The 19,296-nt window shown below is 44.0% G+C and overlaps 1 protein-coding gene across 2 annotated transcripts in view; it reads right to left on the bottom strand.

Moving 5' to 3' along the window:
- Window positions 1–3,554: 3,554 nt before the first annotated feature.
- Window positions 3,555–19,296, bottom strand: part of RCOR1 (REST corepressor 1) — a 135,967-nt gene continuing 120,225 nt past the window's right edge. For both annotated transcript variants that reach the window (XM_048853525.2, XM_048853526.2), the window contains exons 9-12: window positions 18,358–18,435; window positions 17,524–17,581; window positions 16,757–16,986; window positions 3,555–10,241 (exon numbers count right to left, since the gene is read on the bottom strand). In XM_048853525.2, coding sequence (XP_048709482.2) covers window positions 10,200–10,241; window positions 16,757–16,986; window positions 17,524–17,581; window positions 18,358–18,435 — 408 coding nt within the window. In that variant the 3' untranslated portion in view covers window positions 3,555–10,199. The remainder of the gene's footprint in view (window positions 10,242–16,756; window positions 16,987–17,523; window positions 17,582–18,357; window positions 18,436–19,296) is intronic.

Genomic DNA, 19,296 nt, shown 5'->3' with positions numbered 1-19,296 from the left:
TTTGTTCTCCAAATAGAGAAGAACGGATAACCTAACTTCAAGCATGAAAAACTACAGATACTGCAACTCCAAAAAGAAAAAGAAAAAATCTGTTTTATTAGGGGCATTGGAGAATCTTAACATTCACTTTCTATGAACATTTATTCCAGTAAAACTTGATTGCACAAGTGTTTGCAGGAAGAGACCATAAAAGGGGGGCAAACATACACCTAAAACAAAGTAGTTTTTGTTTTGCTTTTGCAAGGGCTGATGACAGTACCAAGGGAACATTTGGGTGAGAAAAAACTGAACCAGCTTGTTAATGTTGGGTAGACTTGAGAATGATCCATGATAGGTTGGACCAGATTTACTGTATTAGTGAAATATACATTTTTCTGACATGGATTTCACTTCCAGGCAACTAAAATATAGGACTATGGAGAAAGGAAAGTACTGGGCCCAATTTCCAAACATGGGCACCTTAACAAAACATTCAGTTGCTACATTCACATGTTGATGAGCATTTATTTGCAAACATGGCTGTTTTATACACTTAAGTACAGATTTCAGCATGCAACATGGGACTAGGGCACCTTGGAAACTCCAGAAGTTTCCAGACAGACATACTCTCAGACTTGCACTGGTACAGCTCATCTTTAGCTCCTTGATTTGTGTCGGGGGAGAGTTAACAACCCTTCCTAATGAAAAGTAGATGGAGCAATTCAGCTCCGAGTGAGATAGATTAATGATCGAGGCAATCAAGTCCACAGGACCCACTGGCATGTCAATTTAGGAAAGCTCAGCATTAAGTAATTACTGAAGTAAAAAGGTAATGGAATCCTCTAACAACCCTCTTCTACATTAGATGAGGTTTTTTTACATATAAAAATATCCCACCAGCCCTCACCAAAATACCAAAGTGAATGGCCCTCTCCACAGCTTGCTCATGGTGGCATAAAACATATTTGACGGTCTTTCTGGTTCAGTTCTAGAACGAAAGAACAAAAGATTTAGGGGCTTCATCAGACACTTTATGCATGGAAACTGGAGTATTTCATTGCATAAAGCTGTATTGTTTTGACAATAAGTTAACATTTGGGTAGTGAGGTTGATAAGGCCTCAACAGCAAGCTAGAAAACACTAATGGATTCAGTATTTCCAGTCTCTACTCCATCTCCTACATGAAATCCTGCAAAGTGATTCTAACACTCTCAGTGCTGCAACATTTTTCACTTCAGTTTCATTCTCCAGCTTCCATTCAGTCCTTTCCACGTCTGCCAGGGGGATGTATGTGCGTGGTTTTTTAAACTGACCTTTTGCATACATGCAAACTTGCACCAGCTTCAAGATTAGATAAGCTATTCAAACCAAGTTAGCTAAGCCAACACTAGTTTGTGTGTCGACAACGCTCAAGTCTTAGTGAGACTAGATAAATAAAAACTACAGTACAACCTCCGAGTTACCAACACCTCGGGAATGGAGGCTGTTCGGAACTCTGAAATGTTCGGAACTGTGAACAAAACGTTATGGTTGTTCTTTCAAAAGTTTACAACTGAACATTGACTTAATACAGCTCTGAAACTTTACTATACAGAAAAAATGCTGGTTTTAACATTCTTAATTTAAATGAAACAAGCACAGAAACGGTTTCCTTACCTTGTCAATTTTTTTTTTAAACTTTCCCTTTATCTTTTTAGTAGTTTACATTTAAACACGGCACTATACAGTATTTGCTTTGCTTTTTGGTCTCTGCTGCTGCTTGACGGTGTACTTCTGATTCCAAATGAGGGGTGTGTTTGACTGGTGGGTTTATAACTCTGAGGTTCTACCGTATGTAGGGAAATAGGCAGTTTGGAACACTAAATCCACTTCCAGACAGGAAGACCAATCTGCTTCTCTTTATTAATAAAGTACATGCGATGCATTTTATACTGGCAATATGCAAATATGTCACACACATACAGCACTTTTCCTCTATAAGTCTCTGTGTTTTACAAACAGCAGGTAAGCATTACCTCCACCGCTCTGCATGTGGAGAAACTACGGCACCAAGGTAAGTGACTGCTCTGTGATCATTCATAAGTCAGGGGCAGAGCAGGAGAAAGAAGCTGGAGTCCTTAGCCCTAGTATAGTACCCTATCCATCGCACTATGCAGCTTTTCTTTGCATTTTATATGCTCAAAGTACTGTGTAAAAATGTTGACATTGACTTTACTCACCAAAAGCCAAGTTTTGCTTCTATTAATTCCCCATTTCTTTTACCTTTGAACATGAAGTATATTTCCCACCATCTTCGAGATCAGGCAGATTTTAAAAATCAGTAAGATAACATTTAGGCTCCTTTTAAAACGCTGTCCATTTATATAACTGAACATTAGCAGGCTCTCTTTAGACATCGTAAAGCAGGAAAAGGGGTAAAACTAATTTCCCCCCTGCAGACATGCACAGGAAGCAAACACAGCATTTTGCTTTTTATCATTAATTATGCTGGGTTTAATGTATGCAGCCAGCCAACAAGTTCCCGGTCATTTGTCCCATACAGATACCCAGAACTGTAGGAAATAAAGCTCTAATTGCCCTGTAATATACGGTGCGTGGTTTCTCCAGTTTATTAGTGTTTTGCTCTGTTTCCACTGTGAATCCCCCTCCTTTGCATGGTTCTTTTTCCCCCCCAAAATTGGGAAATAATTGCCTCTCTCTGCAATCAGTCCAAAGATTCTTCTTCAACCGCTATTTATAGCGACTCAGACAGCAGTGACGAGTTAGTGCAGTCGTTACTATTGGCTTTCAGTGACAAAGGTTAAATAACTAACTATATGTATTTTCACACTGAAATTGGTTTTTATTTTTGTTCACAATTGTGTAAGAAAACGTTATCTTGCTAAAATGCACGTCCAACATGCTTGTCCTTTGTCTGTACAGGTCACAGAACATTTGGAACATGTTGCATCTTCCAAACATCCAGTTAAATGCTGAATACGCTGGGGAATGTCCCACCATGGGCCAGATTTTGGCTGCCTCAGGTGAATGTTTGGGGCTCCCCCAAGGGACAGCCAGATTATTGACTCGTGTGCTTCTTGAATGCCAGTTGTGGCAAGGGTTAGCATTGCCAGATGATCAATGGCAACACACATGCAAGGGTTGTGTGGAGGTAAGTAGCAGGAGCATGATCAAGAGGGAAGAGAAGGAACACGCTATACCTCCAAAAAAAATGGAGGTGCAGTCTCCCCAGGACTGCTGCCAGAAGTCTGTCTCCCCTGCACGCCAACCATCTCCGGTCACTGTAACTGGTGCAATGCACCTCCCCATTTCTCATCCCCTTATGTGGATTTGGAGCGCTAAGGGCCCAATTCAGCTCCCATTAAAATCCATGGAAAGACTCCCATTGAGCTGATGGAGAGTTGAATTGTGCTCCATTGTCACAAAATAGGCCTGTGCATGCATATTATATAAGTGTAATCGTAGAATTGTGACTATCCAACCAGGCTACAGGTGTTGGCAAGTGCGGTCTTTGAGCACCCACCCCTACACATTCCAGGTTGCCATTTTGTAGCAATAACATCTGTTACTCCATATTTTATTACATCAATGGCTTGAAAAATTTTATTTGATGTCAGCAAACATTGGAAATCATAGAAAAATGAATTGTGTAGAATTTCACAAATGAATTTTCAAACCCCATTATAATTCCTCTTACAGTAAAATGATAATTCAAAAACAAATGTTGCTTTTCAGTGGTTAAGCAATTTTATAATGCTATGAACATTCATCACAGTAAGTGTGCTGAATAATAGAAAACAGGAAAAAAAGACATTAAAATATTACTTACAACAGCATTATTACAACATACTTTCTTCAAAACCCCAACGAGTATTTGATCACTTCCAAAGCTATACAGCATTTCCATTATATTTGCAAACTTAACCTTATACATCTTTTAAATTTTGAAAAAATTCTTTTAAGTAATCTATAAGCAGTTAACAAAATTGATAAAATCTACATAATGGAATACTATACACTCCAGTATAAATTTAATTTTTAGGAGAATATGAATGTAAACACTCATTATTATACAACATGCATAGACTATACTGACCTTCCATCTTCTGAATGGTAACTTTCACTGCAATTGTGCTTTACTATCCACTATTAATCCAGGGAGTGGCAGAAAGTGTATTTGCTTCAGGGCATTGCAAACGATCACTAGATTTTGACTTGCTAAAGGCAAGCTGGAGCTAATAAAAATGCAATTTTTTTTAAAAAAGTGACTATCAGGCCACTCAATTTTGAATGGGCTATGAGATGTTCTATACAGACTTAAATATATATCAGAAAAGCCACATCTTGTGACATTTTTGCAGTTCATTGATCTGGAGTTTTTCGAAGTCCTTAAGCTCACAAATCCAGTGATCAAGATAGCGTAATGCACAGTTTGGCTCATATTTGGTGTGCATGAATACCAACAGTATACTGGAAATTTTGGGGGGGAGGAGGCAAAAACTAAAATGGGTCAAGTTTAAATTTAAAGTGACAATGAGCATATTTTAGTAAGCAATGTTTCAGATGTGTTTGTCCTGGAAAGAAAAACGTTTGTCAGGACATCACTTTAAGAAAAAAAGTTTCATTCTTGTATTAGCTTTTTAAAAAATGATGCTTTTTATTCAGAATCCAGGGGTCTTCCTGGTTGCAAACTTGTAAAAAAAACATTAAGAATCAGTTGTTATCCCCACTGGTATTAAATATATCAAGACACAAATGTTGTGGCTGCATTACCGGTTATGGCTACTATGGACTTAAGCGTCTGATTGTACATTTTTGCTATACTGTTAAGCACAACTGAGGCATGTATTTTTTCCCTTGGTTATAAAGATTATATTACAAAAATTGATCACTGTGTTTCAGACCAGTTAAACACAATATTCAAGTAACAAGGTGTTTTAATGGGTAAGTGAAAAAAGTTACCTAGCACTTTACACAGCTACATAAAAATTAAATAGAACAAATGTAATTTGTTTATGCATATGTAATACACTTATATCTTTAAGATTTCTAAAACTAAAAGTTAAACTATCATTTGCTTTAACGATACCATATTTTTGCACAATAACTTATACTTAGGAGAAGTAAATTCCCATATTCCACAAAATATATATAATTATAACATTCACATTGATAGTTTAAGAAAACAAAATTTAAGTGAATATTACATCTTATGCAGTAATCTTTGTGGACCCTTCTAATCAGAATGCAACCAGTTGATGAATCTAATGCTTGATCCATTTAAAAAAAAAAGGTCTTCATATAAAACAAGACCAAACCATTTAAACTTTCAGAGCTAAAATGATTTCTTGCATTTAAAAACATAATAGGTAAGAGAATAATGAAACAAAGTTAAAAATACAGGGCTATATTGTAAGTATAAGACGACAATAAGATAGCAGTCCTCCAAAAAAATAATTAGACAACTTTTTTCTTCCTGATATCAAATGAATTATACATGCTATTTTCCATTGGGGAGAAAGCCAAAAACAAAACTTTTCTGATCATAAGTTTGCCAGACTTGGTGGGAAGTGGGAGGTGATCGCGCAAGACCAACTCTACAGGAGACACTTGGGCAAGGTCTACACGACAAACGTTTGTTGGTATAACATCGGTTAGGGGCATGATTTTTTTTAAATGACATTTTTATATAGGCACATGGCCCAGTGATGACACAGTTATAATGGTATAAAAGTGCTTTTGCCAGAATAGTTTATTTTGTTTGGTATGAAGCTAAACCAGTAAAAATGTGCTTTTGCCAGTATAAGCTGAGTCTACACTAGGAGGATTTGCTGGTATAGCTATATGGAAACCCTTTCTAGTGTAGGCTAGGCCTGAGTGCCTGGATCCTTTACACAATAGACTGTGGCTGAACGCATGGCACAGTTTGCAAATTTGCAGTTGTAATTCACAATGGCTATCAGCTATTTTCCAAGTTTTACAAGAAGGGGACTTCCCATTATTCCTAACTTTTGCAGGTCCAATGACAGAGCTACAAGTCTGCATAAAATATCACCACTGTGCTGTCAAAAAGTGGTGTCACTTTAAGGAGTCAAAGGGGTCAAACTGGGAGGGGAGATGGCAGCACTCTTCAGACCTCTAATCACAGGAAAAGCTCAGCTTACATGAGGTGCCAAAAATCAAGCTGCTCACAGTAGATTGCACAGATGTTCAAAATGCAACCATGCACTCCCCTAGATCTCCTTGATGCCTTCCCTCCCCTAACCCCACAAAAATCAAAAGTGGTGGCACTCTTCCAAATACACCAAAACCAAGAAATCTTCTCACCCATCCTGTTTCTTAGGCCTTGTCTACGTAAGGGAGTTGCATTGGTTTAATTTTAGTTGTTTTTTTTTTAAAACCTGTTTAATTATACCAGTGCAGAAAGCTCTTATTTTTGTTTAGTTTAAACCTATTTCTAATTGATTTAAGATGAACCGATTTGAACAGAAATCGGAGTGCTCACACCGCCTTTTGCACCAGTTTAAATAAAGGTGTGATTTTTAAACTGATTTAAACTGGTATAACTTGGTTTACACGAGGCCTCAATAAGAAACAAAATTAATTATTGGGCAGCTGAGTTAACACTCGCTGAGAGGAATGAGGCAGTTCACACCTGTCAGAGCTTTGGTTCCAGGCTTTCTGTATACTCATCCAGGATATACTCTCCACTGCAGAGTAACTTGGGCTTTTGTATTGTCCCCAACCCCACTGTCACCCACAAACAAAACTCTCATCTGAATTTAGTGATGCTTTAATCCCAGGCAAGCTGGTCTGGCTGAGGGTTAGAGCACAGGTGCAACTTTCACCTGGTAACTTAGATGATCAGCATCCAAGTTAGCTTGACCTGAGAGTGAGCAGCCACACCACAAAGCTATTCCCAAGTGCCCTGTCCTCGCTGGTGCTGCACTCACGTCTGGGTGTTGCTAGGACTCTGCAACTAGGATACAGTAGAGGTGGGCAAACTACGGCCCGCGGGACCCTCCTGCCCAGCTCCTGAGCTCCCGGCCCGGGAGGGTTGCCCCCAGCCCCTCCCCCGCAGCCTCAGCGAGCCATGCTGCCGGTGCAGTGTATTAAACTGCTCCGTGTAGGAATGTGCTACTGGTAGCGGTTACGGAGAGCAATTTACTACACTACACCAGCGCCACACTCTGGGCGGCATGGCTGTAGCGCTGCCAGCCTCCGGTGCTCTGTGCTGTGTGGTAAGGGGACAGGGAGGTTGGATAGAGGGCAAGGGAGTTTGGGGTGGTGGTCAGGGGTCCCGGGTGGGCAGTCAGGAAGGAGGGGGGTTGGATAGGGCAGTGAGGGTCAGGGGTTCCAGGGGCGATCAGGGGACAGGGAGCAGAGGGAGAGGGGGGCTGGATGGGGCAGGAGTCTGGGGGGGGGGGGGAGGCGCCATCAGAAAACAAGGGGGGCTGAATGGGGCAGGAGTCCGGGGGGGGGGGGGCGAGGGCCATCGGGGAGCAAGAAGCAAGGGGGGGGGGCAGATGGGGGCGGGGGCACAGCCTCCCCTAACAGGCCCTCCATACAATTTCTGAAATCCGATGTGGCCCTCAGGCCAAAAAGTTTGCCCACCCCTAGGATAGAGGCTAACCAGTCACATGCTGATAGTCCTCCAGTGCCTTCCCACCATTCTCCTGGGTGCCCAGGAGGATAGACAAGTTCTCCCACAATTCAGTGGGAAAGAATCAGAGCAGCTCAGCTTACTGCAGTGCAAGTAGTTGTGGGATATGCCCCCAGAAGCCCTAGTGACCCGTGGGGGAGTACAGCATCAGCTAGGCCACAGTAACTCAGGTATGGCTTTGCAATGTGGCTGCTCACACCGCACCAACCTCTTCTCGGGGGGCTGGGGGAGAGCACTGAGGTGGGGTAGACAGAAAATTGGGGGGCTATGCCCCCCTCACCACAAGACCCCACCCTTCTCTATGGCCCCACTCCCTGCTCCTCCTCAGTTAAATGCTGGCCCCACCTCTTCCCCACAAAGCCCCACCCCCTGGCCAAGCTGGAAGCCTGAGCTGGGCAACGCGGGGCAGCTGCTGCGCTGGCTGGTGTCACAGTGTGGGTGGCCACAGCTCTCCCGCATCTCTTGCTGCTGCTCAAGGCCCCAGGGCTGCAGCTCCTCCTCAGCTCCCCACTGCCCTTTCATTGCTCATAGCCTGTAAGGCAGGGGGACTCAGCTCTAGGGCCAACAGAGCCCTTGGGGAGCAGTGAGTGCGAGGGGCCCCAGGAGCCCGGGCTGGAACGGGCCAGCCCAGGCCACAGGGAGTCCTGGATCCACCACCTGCCCTGGGCAGCTCACCCCAGCAGGCGGGAACACAGGCCAAGGCTGCGCTCAGGCACCCCAAACCCCTGCCTAGGCTTATTTCTGTGCTGTTGCTGGCAGCGGTGCTGCCCTCAGAGCTGGGTGGCTAGAGAACAGTGGCTGCTAGCTGGGAGCCCAGCTCTGAAGGCAGGGCTGCTACCAGCAACAGAAGTACCTGTATAAGGTTTCATCTTTGCACTGGGAGGGGTGGCTACAGGGGAGCGAAGGAAAATTTTGGGGTGAGCCTCTTCCCCTTTTAATTGCATATATTGGTTCTGAAAACAAAAGTGATGCGTGCTTTAGAGCAGCAGCTTCGGAACTTCACTGGTTCACATATCATCATCTTAAACAAAACCAAACCAAACCTTAAGTGAATGGATGGAACATCAAGCGGATATACCAATAGTGGTACACGTACCAGAGCTTGGGAACTTCTGCTTTAGAGGGATTGAAATTGCTTCCAAAACCAAACTGGGTCAAACTTGCAATGATACAGGGAAACCAGTTGCATCTTCCCAGGGCATTATTCTTGGCGCACTAGATCAGTTGTTTCTCAACCTTTTTGATACCAGGTACCAGCTTGCTACCTTCCTAAACTGTGTCAGAGAAATCTCAGGGACCGGCAAGGAGGCTGCCACGGTCCGGCACCAGTCCGTGGACCGGTTGTTCAGAAGCATTGCACTAGATCAATCAGATCACTTCCAGGTCCTGTACAGGATTGAGAAAGGGGATCAGAGTGACAAAGTGGGAACAATACAGAACTGAGGGCAACGAGATGGTCCTTGTCCTCCTCCACACAAGGTCTCCTCCAAGACTAAAATCTACATTTTAGGGTTGCACTTTCACGTCAACACTTCCCCACCCTTCCACTGAGATGAGCAATTTGGTGGCTTTGGCAACCTCAGTGCTCTCAAGAGGACGACGACGACGACACTGGAATAAAGTGACTGTATAGTAGCCTAATTTAAGGGTGGGAAAAAAAGTGAGAAGCACCAGCTAAAGTTGTTTTGACTTAATCCCACGGAGAGTCAGGAAAAAGGAAGTTGTGTGGCACTCACTTAAAAAGTTACAATGTGAATGCCGAATGCCATGGTTTATATATTGTATCTGACAGATTTCAGGTTATGTATTCCCTTTTACACTAAATAAAAGCCATTAAAAATATCCAGGAATAAAACGCTCAACCAGTTAGTGAGCTTTCTACGAAGCAAGAACACGTACAAATACAGCGGAAAGAAAGCATTGCACAAACCAGAAGTGTAATGAGTTACAACTGTAGACAGACCCCAACCTTAAGAATAACCTTTCACATCACTTTGCATTATTTAAGAACGCTTGCTAACATGCCCTGTAATTGCAGAGTAAGTATGATGCCATTGGCATGTGCATAAGCCTCTCCTTTATAGAAAGCTCACTAATAATAGTGTCATTGTAAGAATAATAATTACTTTATACAGGAAGCAGAGATCACAAGGCCATGCAGCAATACGTACTTATACCCTATGGAGAGGACCAAGTATTATAAGAGCTCCTACTGTGTAGCGTTAGTGTGGGGCTGCTAACACCGGAGTTCCTTGCTGTGCAGACTTGCCAGATTTTACCCACAGGTGTAACTGGTTCTAGAAGTCCCTGTGCTTAAGCAGGATATTGATGAAATGGAGCGCTATCTGGGAGCTTTTGAAAGAAAGTCGAGGCAGTATGGAGGAGTGAGGAAAAATTAAGGCAGATGTAGCACAGGACTGGAAGCGTTTGCCTTTTTTTGGTAATAGCTGCTTGTCCACATAGATCTGATGCAGATGGCTGTCTGAGGTTTGCTAATACCTGATATCCTGGAAAACACAGTAGTCAAACACAAATTGTTCTAGGCTACACGAGCTTCTCATGAAGCAGATGCATATCTGACATCAAGAACAGAAGTAGCCTAGAGGGAAAAAGAAGAGACATTTGTTTAACTGTACACACACACACACACTCTTCCAAACTTTGCTCGAAGTGTAAGATACTGAAAGCAAAGACAGACAGACAACTCTGATATACAGCAAGCAGCGTCCTTTGCTCTGAGATGAAACAGGACTTATTGATTGTAAATAAATAAAGCTAAACTCAGCACTAAGGCTACTTTATCGTCAGTGATTTCACAGGAAGCGTAAAGGTGACTGTTTGCCATGAAAAAACAATTCCAGGGAAAACCAAGGAAAGATGGGTTACTCATCTTAGATGTAGTACTTGTGGCACCTTGGAGACTAAGGTGCCACAAGTCCTCCTTTTCTTTTTGCAGATACAGACTAACACGGTTGCTACCCTGAAACCTGTCACCTTAGATGTGTTGCACACATGCTCCATATGCCTCAGACAAGAAATTTTTCCTTAGCAACGTCTGTCTGGTCCGTGTATGTGCCCCTGCTCTCCTTGTGCTCTGCACCAAGAGAACAAAGGGGGCTGCCAGACCCCCTGCCATTTTGTTTCTTCTCTACTGGCAGTTCACAGTAAGGGAAAACCAGGCAGTGACAAAGAGCACTATCCTCCCCCCTTCACACAGGGCCACATAAACACGCCTTTAAGAACTCAGGTTACCACAAGGCGAGCAACCCATCCTTCTGTGAGTGACTGTCACTGTGTGTAGTGCACTTCAGGTGCTTCACAAGCTACATCTCTTTAAAGAAGATGGGTGCCTGGAACCTTATGACACAATAGACCGCAGAACTCCCCTAACTTAGAGAAGCAGTTGCTTACACCAGTGCATAATGCCTAGAAGTGGAGTTCGTGAACAGAACTCCACCTTGCTGTCAGCTGATGTCAGTAAAAGGGCCATCGCTAATGGAAGCTATCGATGCTGCCTGAGCTCTAGTTGAGTGCACACTGATATGCTACCTTTGAGGAAACGTTCATCTTGTAGCAGAGAAGGATGCTCCCTGAGATCCATTTAGTGTCTGGGAGGAAATGACCTCTCCTTTCACACACCCTGCGAATGACAGAGTCTAGGACAGTGGTTCTCAGCTCACCTAGATATTTGCCTAGTTTTACAACAGGTTACATAAAAAGCATGAGTGAAGTCCATACAAACTAAAATTTCATACAAAACGAGAAAGTAAGCAGATTTTCAGTAATAGTGTGCTATGACTCTCTTGTATTTGTAAGTCTGATTTTGTAAGTAAGTAGTTTTTAAGTGAGGTGAAACTTGGGGTACGTAAGACAAATCAGACTCCTGAAAGGGGTACACTAGTCTGGAAAGGTCTAGGAGACTTTTGAAAAGATTTTATTCTTTGCGGATAAGGCGTAAGAGCCCTATGCACATCCAGTGGAGTGTCACACCACCTCTTCCCTGCTGGAATAAGGTTTTGGGTAAAACACAGGTAGATGGGTGCTTTGGTGGATATGAAAGTCCAACACCATCTTAGCAATGAACTTCAGATGTAGTCCCATATATACCTTGTCCCAGTGCAAAACTGTGGGGGTGGGAACAGAGGAGGGAGGTGGTCAGCCATGAAAGCACCTAGCTCCCGACTCTTCTGGCCATCATCATGACCAAAAATGCTACCTTCATAGAAAGGGGTAGCAAGGAGCTGGATCCCAGGGGCTCAAGTGGTAATTTAGTAAGGGCTGATAAAACAAGGTCCAAGTCCCAGGCTGGTACAAGTCTAGCCTCTGGAGTGAAGACTTGAATCATACCCTCCAGGAAGCTGGCGGTGACTGGGTGGGAAAAATAAAGGGTAGGTGTCTGCCAATGGATGAAGGGCTGCCAGTTTTACCCTGGGAGAGCTAACAGCAATCCTGGACAAAAGTTAGTCCAGTATGCCTGGAATCTCTGCCTGTAAGGGTGTAGTTCCTTGTCTGTTATATCACAATTTCAATCTTTCCCATTTTGCTTTGTAACCTTTCCTGGTAGTATCCTATCTACTGCTGCACAGGACAGCATGGATGTCAGCCAAACAGGCCTTTTCTAACTGTGACATCCAACCAAATACCATGCCTTCAGGTGAAACATGGCTGGGTTGGGGTGGCAAGTCTGTCCTTCATCCTGGCTTAATAGTTGACACATCAGGGGAAGACAGAGAGGAGACTGGACGGACAGCTGAAAAGCATGGAGTGTACCGGAACTATCAGGCCCAACCCAATGCTAGGAGGATGGCTTGCACCTTGTCTTGTCTGATCGTCTTCAACACCTGAGTTAAGAGAGAAATCTGTGTGTGTCGATCTCAGGGCCCTGACTATTGCATCACCTAGACAGCCTGTGCTACAACTCCCTCTGAAGCACAAGTCTTTGGCCTTGTTCACATGGGATGCAGAGATTTGTGGATGAGACACCCCACACTCAAAACCCCTCCCAGACAGGGGAGCGCAGCAGCTTCCACTTGTGTTCTGTGGAGAAACGTCCGCTCAGAGAATCCGCTAGGGATTGTGGATCTCTGCCAGGTGTGCAGTGGCCAAGATAATCCACCTGGGAATGCACCAGTTCCAAAGGGCAACGGCCTCCACACAAAGCTGGGAGGAGCACGCTCCTCCCTGCTTGTTGACGTAGGAGACTGCTGCCACATTGTCTGATAACACCATTCTGAACTTTAGGTGATGGATGAACTTGTTTAGTTCCTTAGAGTCCAGAATGGGTCTTCATCACCCTGTCTTCTTGGGGATGAGACAGTACCTCAAGTAGAACTCCTTTCCCCATGCTGTTGGGAGATACTAGTTCTAGCACCCCCAGTTGAAGGAGCAACTCTGCCTCCTGCTGAAGAATGGTCTTGCGAGGGATCTCTGAAAGAGAAGGGGATGGGGGAGGGGAGGGAAGAGAACTGGATCGTGTACTCAAGGAAATGACTTCTAGTACCTTCAGTCTGTCATGATTTCTGTCCCAGTAAATAGGGAGTGGGAAAGTTGGTCTCCAAAGGAAGGGGGAAAGGAAACAAACAAAACAAAACCACCCCCCACCCCACAGTGTGTTTGTGTAGATCTGCAGGAACAGCTAATGCATGGCTGTCAAAGTTTCCATTAAAACACCAGTTTCAAAGGTGGCAATGGTTGGGAAGTGAGAGACTCTTAACCTAGGGCACCCTTTCTATGCATTGTTTGACACTTGCACATCCTAGGCAACGAGCAGTAAGAAGGAACTGAGATGATAGTAGTCCACCAGCCCTCTCTATTCCCTTAGTGAGAACATGAGGCGAGCAGGGGCATATGTGTGGACCACACTGACAGAGCCAGGGAAAAATCTCTGGTCCTAGGAGCATGTGCGACCTGATGGGCACTACACATAGGAACAATCAGTTGAAGAACCAGAACTTGGATAGGGGTTTTGAGTGCACTTACTGGGCAGGGGCAGAGAAAAGCCACAGATGAGGGTATGGCTGAAGTAGAGAGTGGAGGAGATCAATGGGGTCCTGGGCCGGGCCAGCTAGCATTCTTGTATGCACTATCAGACTGATCCTGCAGAACAGACCAGCAGAGCCACAGAGGCAAAGTGCTGAGAACCCCAGGACTGGGTCTGCCCCAATGGTGCACTGCTATACAGGAGGGAGGGCACAATCTCCTTCCTGCCCTATACAGAACTAACCTCTCTTAGCTCATAAAACTATACAAAATATGGGCAAACTGATCCGGCTCTTTTGGAAGTTCAGCTCCAGGGCTGGATTTAGTTTCCTCTGAAGGCAACGAACAGCATATGTTGACTACCTGCTCCGTGAAGTAGCAATTGTTCAGGTAGATTTTGGGCCATTAATTTCACGGAACAACAACATTGCATCCCACACTCTTGTACTGGCAGGCAGGGCAAAAAGCAAGGACTGGTCTGTTTTCAAAACTCCTTCCATAAGGTCAACTCTTCTGCCTCCTTCCAGCAAGACATACCCAACAAACGAGCAGGAAGAGAGTGGAATCTTAGGTTGGCACATGGTTTATGTATGCCTTTATCACATGCCTTTTATTTTAGAAAATATGATGCATGACCCTAACTAATTTGTTCTTGGTTTGTGGCCAGTTACTAGTACTGGCACATCATTGTGCATTAAATGTTAAATCAAAAGGAGACAGGCATGTTTTAAACCTCTTGGTTCTGAAGCACCACTTGAGTAGCATGCCAGAACCTCTTCTACAGAAAAGGCTTCATCAGCACCATAACCCATCTGACATTGATTAAGCAAGCAGCAAACCAAGACCGGTATTCAACTGTTTATTTTGTTACCTTACCCTGCCACCCCTCCAGCCAGTTTGTCCATTGTAACCTCCTATCACATCCTGTGTCACCTAGACTGCCAAGTTCTTCCTGGTCACTGGTCTGTGCAGTGCCTAGGAATGCCTGACCCTGGATCCTTGGCACTACTTTACTGAGCTGCAAGTAAATAATTCAACTCTTTATGGCAGTCGTTCCTCTCAGTTCTGCCTCCTCTCTTCCTCCCTTGGCTTAAAGGGGCCCTGCTGCTACTCTCAGGATCCACTTTCCAGTCACATCTTCCTGCCTCTACTGATGTACCCAACCCATCCTCTCTCTGCTCCAAGCTACCTCTGCACAATACTCCCACCTTCTCAATGGAGAAAAGTGTAATGTATCCTACTCCACCCAACCCTCCTACCTCCTCAGCAGCTGCTCCACTTGGCTTTCACATCCCTACTCTCCTGCCACTTAGCCTCTCCCCCCTCCTCTCACTCCATCCAACCCTGCTCTGTACTAGCCACCAACTCCAGGCTGGCCTTCCAGAGCCCTTGTGCCTCCTGGAACGGACCCCAAGCTTTTAGCTGTTGCTACACACTGTAAATACCTCCTTCTGTATCCACCCATTCACTTCCAGTCTGAAGGGAGATTCCACCTTTTAAAAAGTTAATTTAGGAACAAGGGTTAATCTGAGGCCAGGATAACTCCTAAGCCTTAGGGCCTAAGGAATTGAGAGGGGGTGGGGGGGGGGGGGGTTTCAACAATCAGTAACACTGACTAATACACAGTAGCTCCTTATCCATGATGGGTAGAGACACCTGGCATCAAACAGGTAACTTGTTCCTGGCTACATATTTGAAATACATTATAGAGCTGGAACAAAGGCACAACAGAAGGTGTGTGTGTGTGTGTGTGTGTGTGTGTGTGTGGGTGTGTGTGTGTGTGTAATTATTCACCTTCCTACAGAAAGGGTCTTTGCCAAGCTCTGGATATTTTTATGTAGGGACATTAATTAATGCACTCAAGGACACCTTTAAGAGTGGCCTGAAATATCAGTAGGACTCATGCAGCAATGAAGTGGTGTTCATTGTGTACCTAAAGTTAACGGCTCGTGCTGCATGAGCTAACCAAGCATGGTAAGAACAGCTGAGAAACACCACAAGCAAGGATGGTGACAGAAACCTTTAGTTCAGTAGGAGCCAAATTCTGCCATAGGTCACGTGCGCAAGCATCTCAAGCCATGTCTACACCACAAGCACTATAGTGGCATAGCTATGGTGCCACAGCTATGCCGCCGTAACCCCATAGCATAGACACCCGACAGCAGAAGGGGTTTTTCCATCGCTGAAGGAACTCCACCTCCCCAAGTGATGGTAGCTAATTGATGGAAACATTCTTCCACGGACTTAACTGTGTCTACAGCAGGGGCTAGGTTGGCATAGCAACAGTGCTCAAGAGTGTGGAGTTTCACACATCTGAGCCGTGTAGCTAAGTCAATTTAAGTTTTAAGTGTAGACCAAGCCGAAGGGTAGAATTTACTACTGGATAAAGTTCTCTAGTATGAATTAGGACTAGGTCAAAGACAGCCCAAAGTCCAGTTCATGTTTTGGTTTTCCTATTGCACAACTATCATTTATATTAAATCTTGTAAATAAAATATCATATTTAAGAACTGTAAAGAGCCTGGGTTATCTTTAAAGGCACAGTCTGTGGAGAAATATTATCAAGAAAGAGACAGATGGAACAGTCCCATTGCACCCGTCTACTCAGAAACCCCATGAAGTCACCAGGAGTCTCGCTCATGGAGCAGCTCTGGGATTGAGCCCAAAACAAGCTGTTTTCACAATCCCACCTTGTTATTTATATAGCCCTTTGGGCATACACATACACACAAACACGTAAGGTTTCCGTCTTAGAAATTTACACCCGAGTCCAAAAAACCAAACCCTAGACTAAGAGTTGAGGAATTTAAGTCCAGCTAAAGCATCCAACTGAGCTACAGAAATAAATGAGGGTGAGAGAATGCCAGTGACAGTCACAGATATTGCCAGAGCCTGCAAATCAGGAGGTCTCTTATCACCTTAAGTTACACCTGGAATTCCCAATATTGTCACTGGGAACTGCATACACAGGAGAAATTTGCTCAAATACTTTATTTCGTATATATACACACACAAGAAAATAAGTTGGTTGAAAGCTGTGAAAAATGGCTGTTAACAGTTTGGACTTCATTTATGTATTTGAACCTAAAAGCAACCAGCATTTTACAGTCCCAAACGCTTTAGTCACAGATTTACCTCATTTTCCTCTTCTGACATTTTAGTGGAATTGTCAGGCGATTTTACGGGCTTTTGGTTACTAGGTCCATTTGTCTCCTCTTTGCCATGTTCTGCTTCCCACTCCTGTAGAACTTCATCTATGTTGAAACGACGCCGGTAACTTACAAAAAAATGTTTCACTTGCACCACGGATTTATTTCCAATCACATCAGAGATTGCCTGGAAATCTCTACCATACTTCCTGATTGCTGAAAACGGAAGTAGAAGAATTATATAAGCAGTGACAGCAACTAGAGATGGGCATGAGCCACACTGCAAGGATCCAATGCTGAATTTCCCCCAAGGTTTGGGCCCATCTCTGGTTACACCACCATGAAAGATGGTACAAAGTTGGGAATGGGAGAAAGAGACGGATGATAGAAGAGTTGGGAGCGGAGACAGAGAGAGACAGAGTTGTATATAAAAAAGGAGTCATGTAGGATGAGCCAAACCAGAAGTGCTAAACTCACCAACTCTACCTGTAAGTTACATGTATAAGCAACCTGGCAGTGACTGCACTAAGAGTGTCACTGTCTAGAAGCAGGTGAGTGATCGGTTTGCCCAAATGAATACTGCATGCCATGCGTCATAAAAGGGAAGGAGTATTAACCCCTCTTTCTTTGGCAACAATATACAGTAATGTCAAGATTTTCCATTAGCCACTGAAGGAGAAATCCCAGCTTGATGTGCAGTAGGGTTCAACTGTACATCACCTGCTGAAGTAGGAAAGGTTTATAGTTCCATACCTTGCACAGCAAGAAGCTGCTCATCTGTGGTCCAACGTGCATTAAATTTCTGAACGACCTAGGTGTCATAAACAAAGTAATTCATTTACTTAAGCAATGGACTTTCACTCATATCGGAGTTTGTAATTTCTTGTCTGAATGCAGCAGTGAACTAATTCTAGATCCTTCCAATAGGGTATTTTTCTTCCTATTAAAATATTGTATTATTCCTTATTGTTAACTGACAAACAAATTGATTCCATAGTTAACTGTTAACACGACACAGAAGTGTGGGGCTTCGTCCATGCTCTGAGTACAGGACTAGGAGTTAGAGGGAGTTCCTCTTTCTATTTATTGGCGTTGCCCACCAACTCCCTCTGTGATCTCAGTCAAGTTTCTTATAGCCTGATTATTAGAGGTGCCAAGTACCGAGATCTCCCATTAACTCTGATGGAAATTGTGGGTGCTCAGCAGTTCTGTCAGTCAGGCCATTAACTTCTCTGGCCAGTCCCCCATTCTGTGGAATGGGCTAATAATTACCGCTCTCAGAAGGGTGTTATGACAACACTCGGACGAATATGGTGACTGCGAAGTATTACCAGCAATCTGAATGTTTATATTTGAAACAAGTTTTACAACCAGCCAAATACAGATTGAAAGTTGCCTGCTGGTACCCTCTTCCACCCTCCCCTCTCGCAAAGGCCAATTACCATTAGATTGGTCTCTAGGTTAGCTGGCAGTAGATAGAATGATTGTATCTACATAGTGCCAGCTATGACATTTAAGCAAAAATTAGGACTTGATATTAGGAAATGCAGAAGAGATGCATACATAGCAGTGTGTGAACTGGCATACCTCTGGAAGTCTGTATTGTTCTATTCCACCTTCAAGTTTTTCTTTGAGAGCGCTATTTGTCTGCTTGATATTTTGAATCTGGGCCGGGGGGGGGAGGGGGGGAGAGAAAAAAGAAGCAGTGACTTTCAGCAAGGATAAAAATGGTTCAACAAGCCCTGTCCCAGCCACCCTTGTGAACACCCTACCAGCTTGACTTTGCAGCTCTCCCTGAATCCTCTTTTTATGAAAGAAGATTCATCTGTACCCCAAGTACAAGAAACATCTGGGGCGATTATTAAATCTATTTATACTGTAAGCTCTTTGGAGCAGGGTCTGTTTCTTATTCTATGTTTGTACAGTGCCCAGCATAAGGGGACCCCATCCTCTGCTGGCCCTCGGTACTACCTTCAAACAATAACACACACAATAGTAATTCAAAGCTAAAAATGACTATAGTAGTTTGAAATGGACCTGAACCAGCTCTAAATTCTGAAGTCAAGGGAGTGTTCAGATCTAGGACATAGGCAAAAGGACTAAACCCAGGAAACGATTCATTAGCACTTCTGTCTTGGCTTTTAGATGTACAGAGAACATTTACCATGAATCAGTTTAAGACTGATCTACTGGCGGTGCAGAAATACGTGGGGAAACTTGCCCAGCACCTGCCTGCAGAAAACACATGTCAAACCACAGCAGAATCTCAGCTTCGCATTTTGAGCTGATGCCAAAACTTCCAAAAGGTGAAGGTCCAATTAAAAAACTAAACAAAACCCCCACCCTCTCCCCTGTCGCACAAGCTCCACAGACACAGAGTGAAGAACTGTGTTTGCACCCAATGCAAAGTTCAGCTCCATCATGTTTGCCAGCATGGGGGGGAAACACGACGGAGGACACTGAAGAGATGCGTTAGGGCTGTAGGAGATGCCACAGAAGAGATCTATAGCCAGAAGTGGAGAGCGG

This window comes from Caretta caretta, chromosome 6 (genome assembly GCF_965140235.1).
Source record: "Caretta caretta isolate rCarCar2 chromosome 6, rCarCar1.hap1, whole genome shotgun sequence".
Lineage (NCBI taxonomy): Eukaryota > Metazoa > Chordata > Testudines > Cheloniidae > Caretta > Caretta caretta.
Note: the sequence above shows the minus strand (reverse complement) of the source record. Positions and strands in the feature narration are given on the sequence as shown.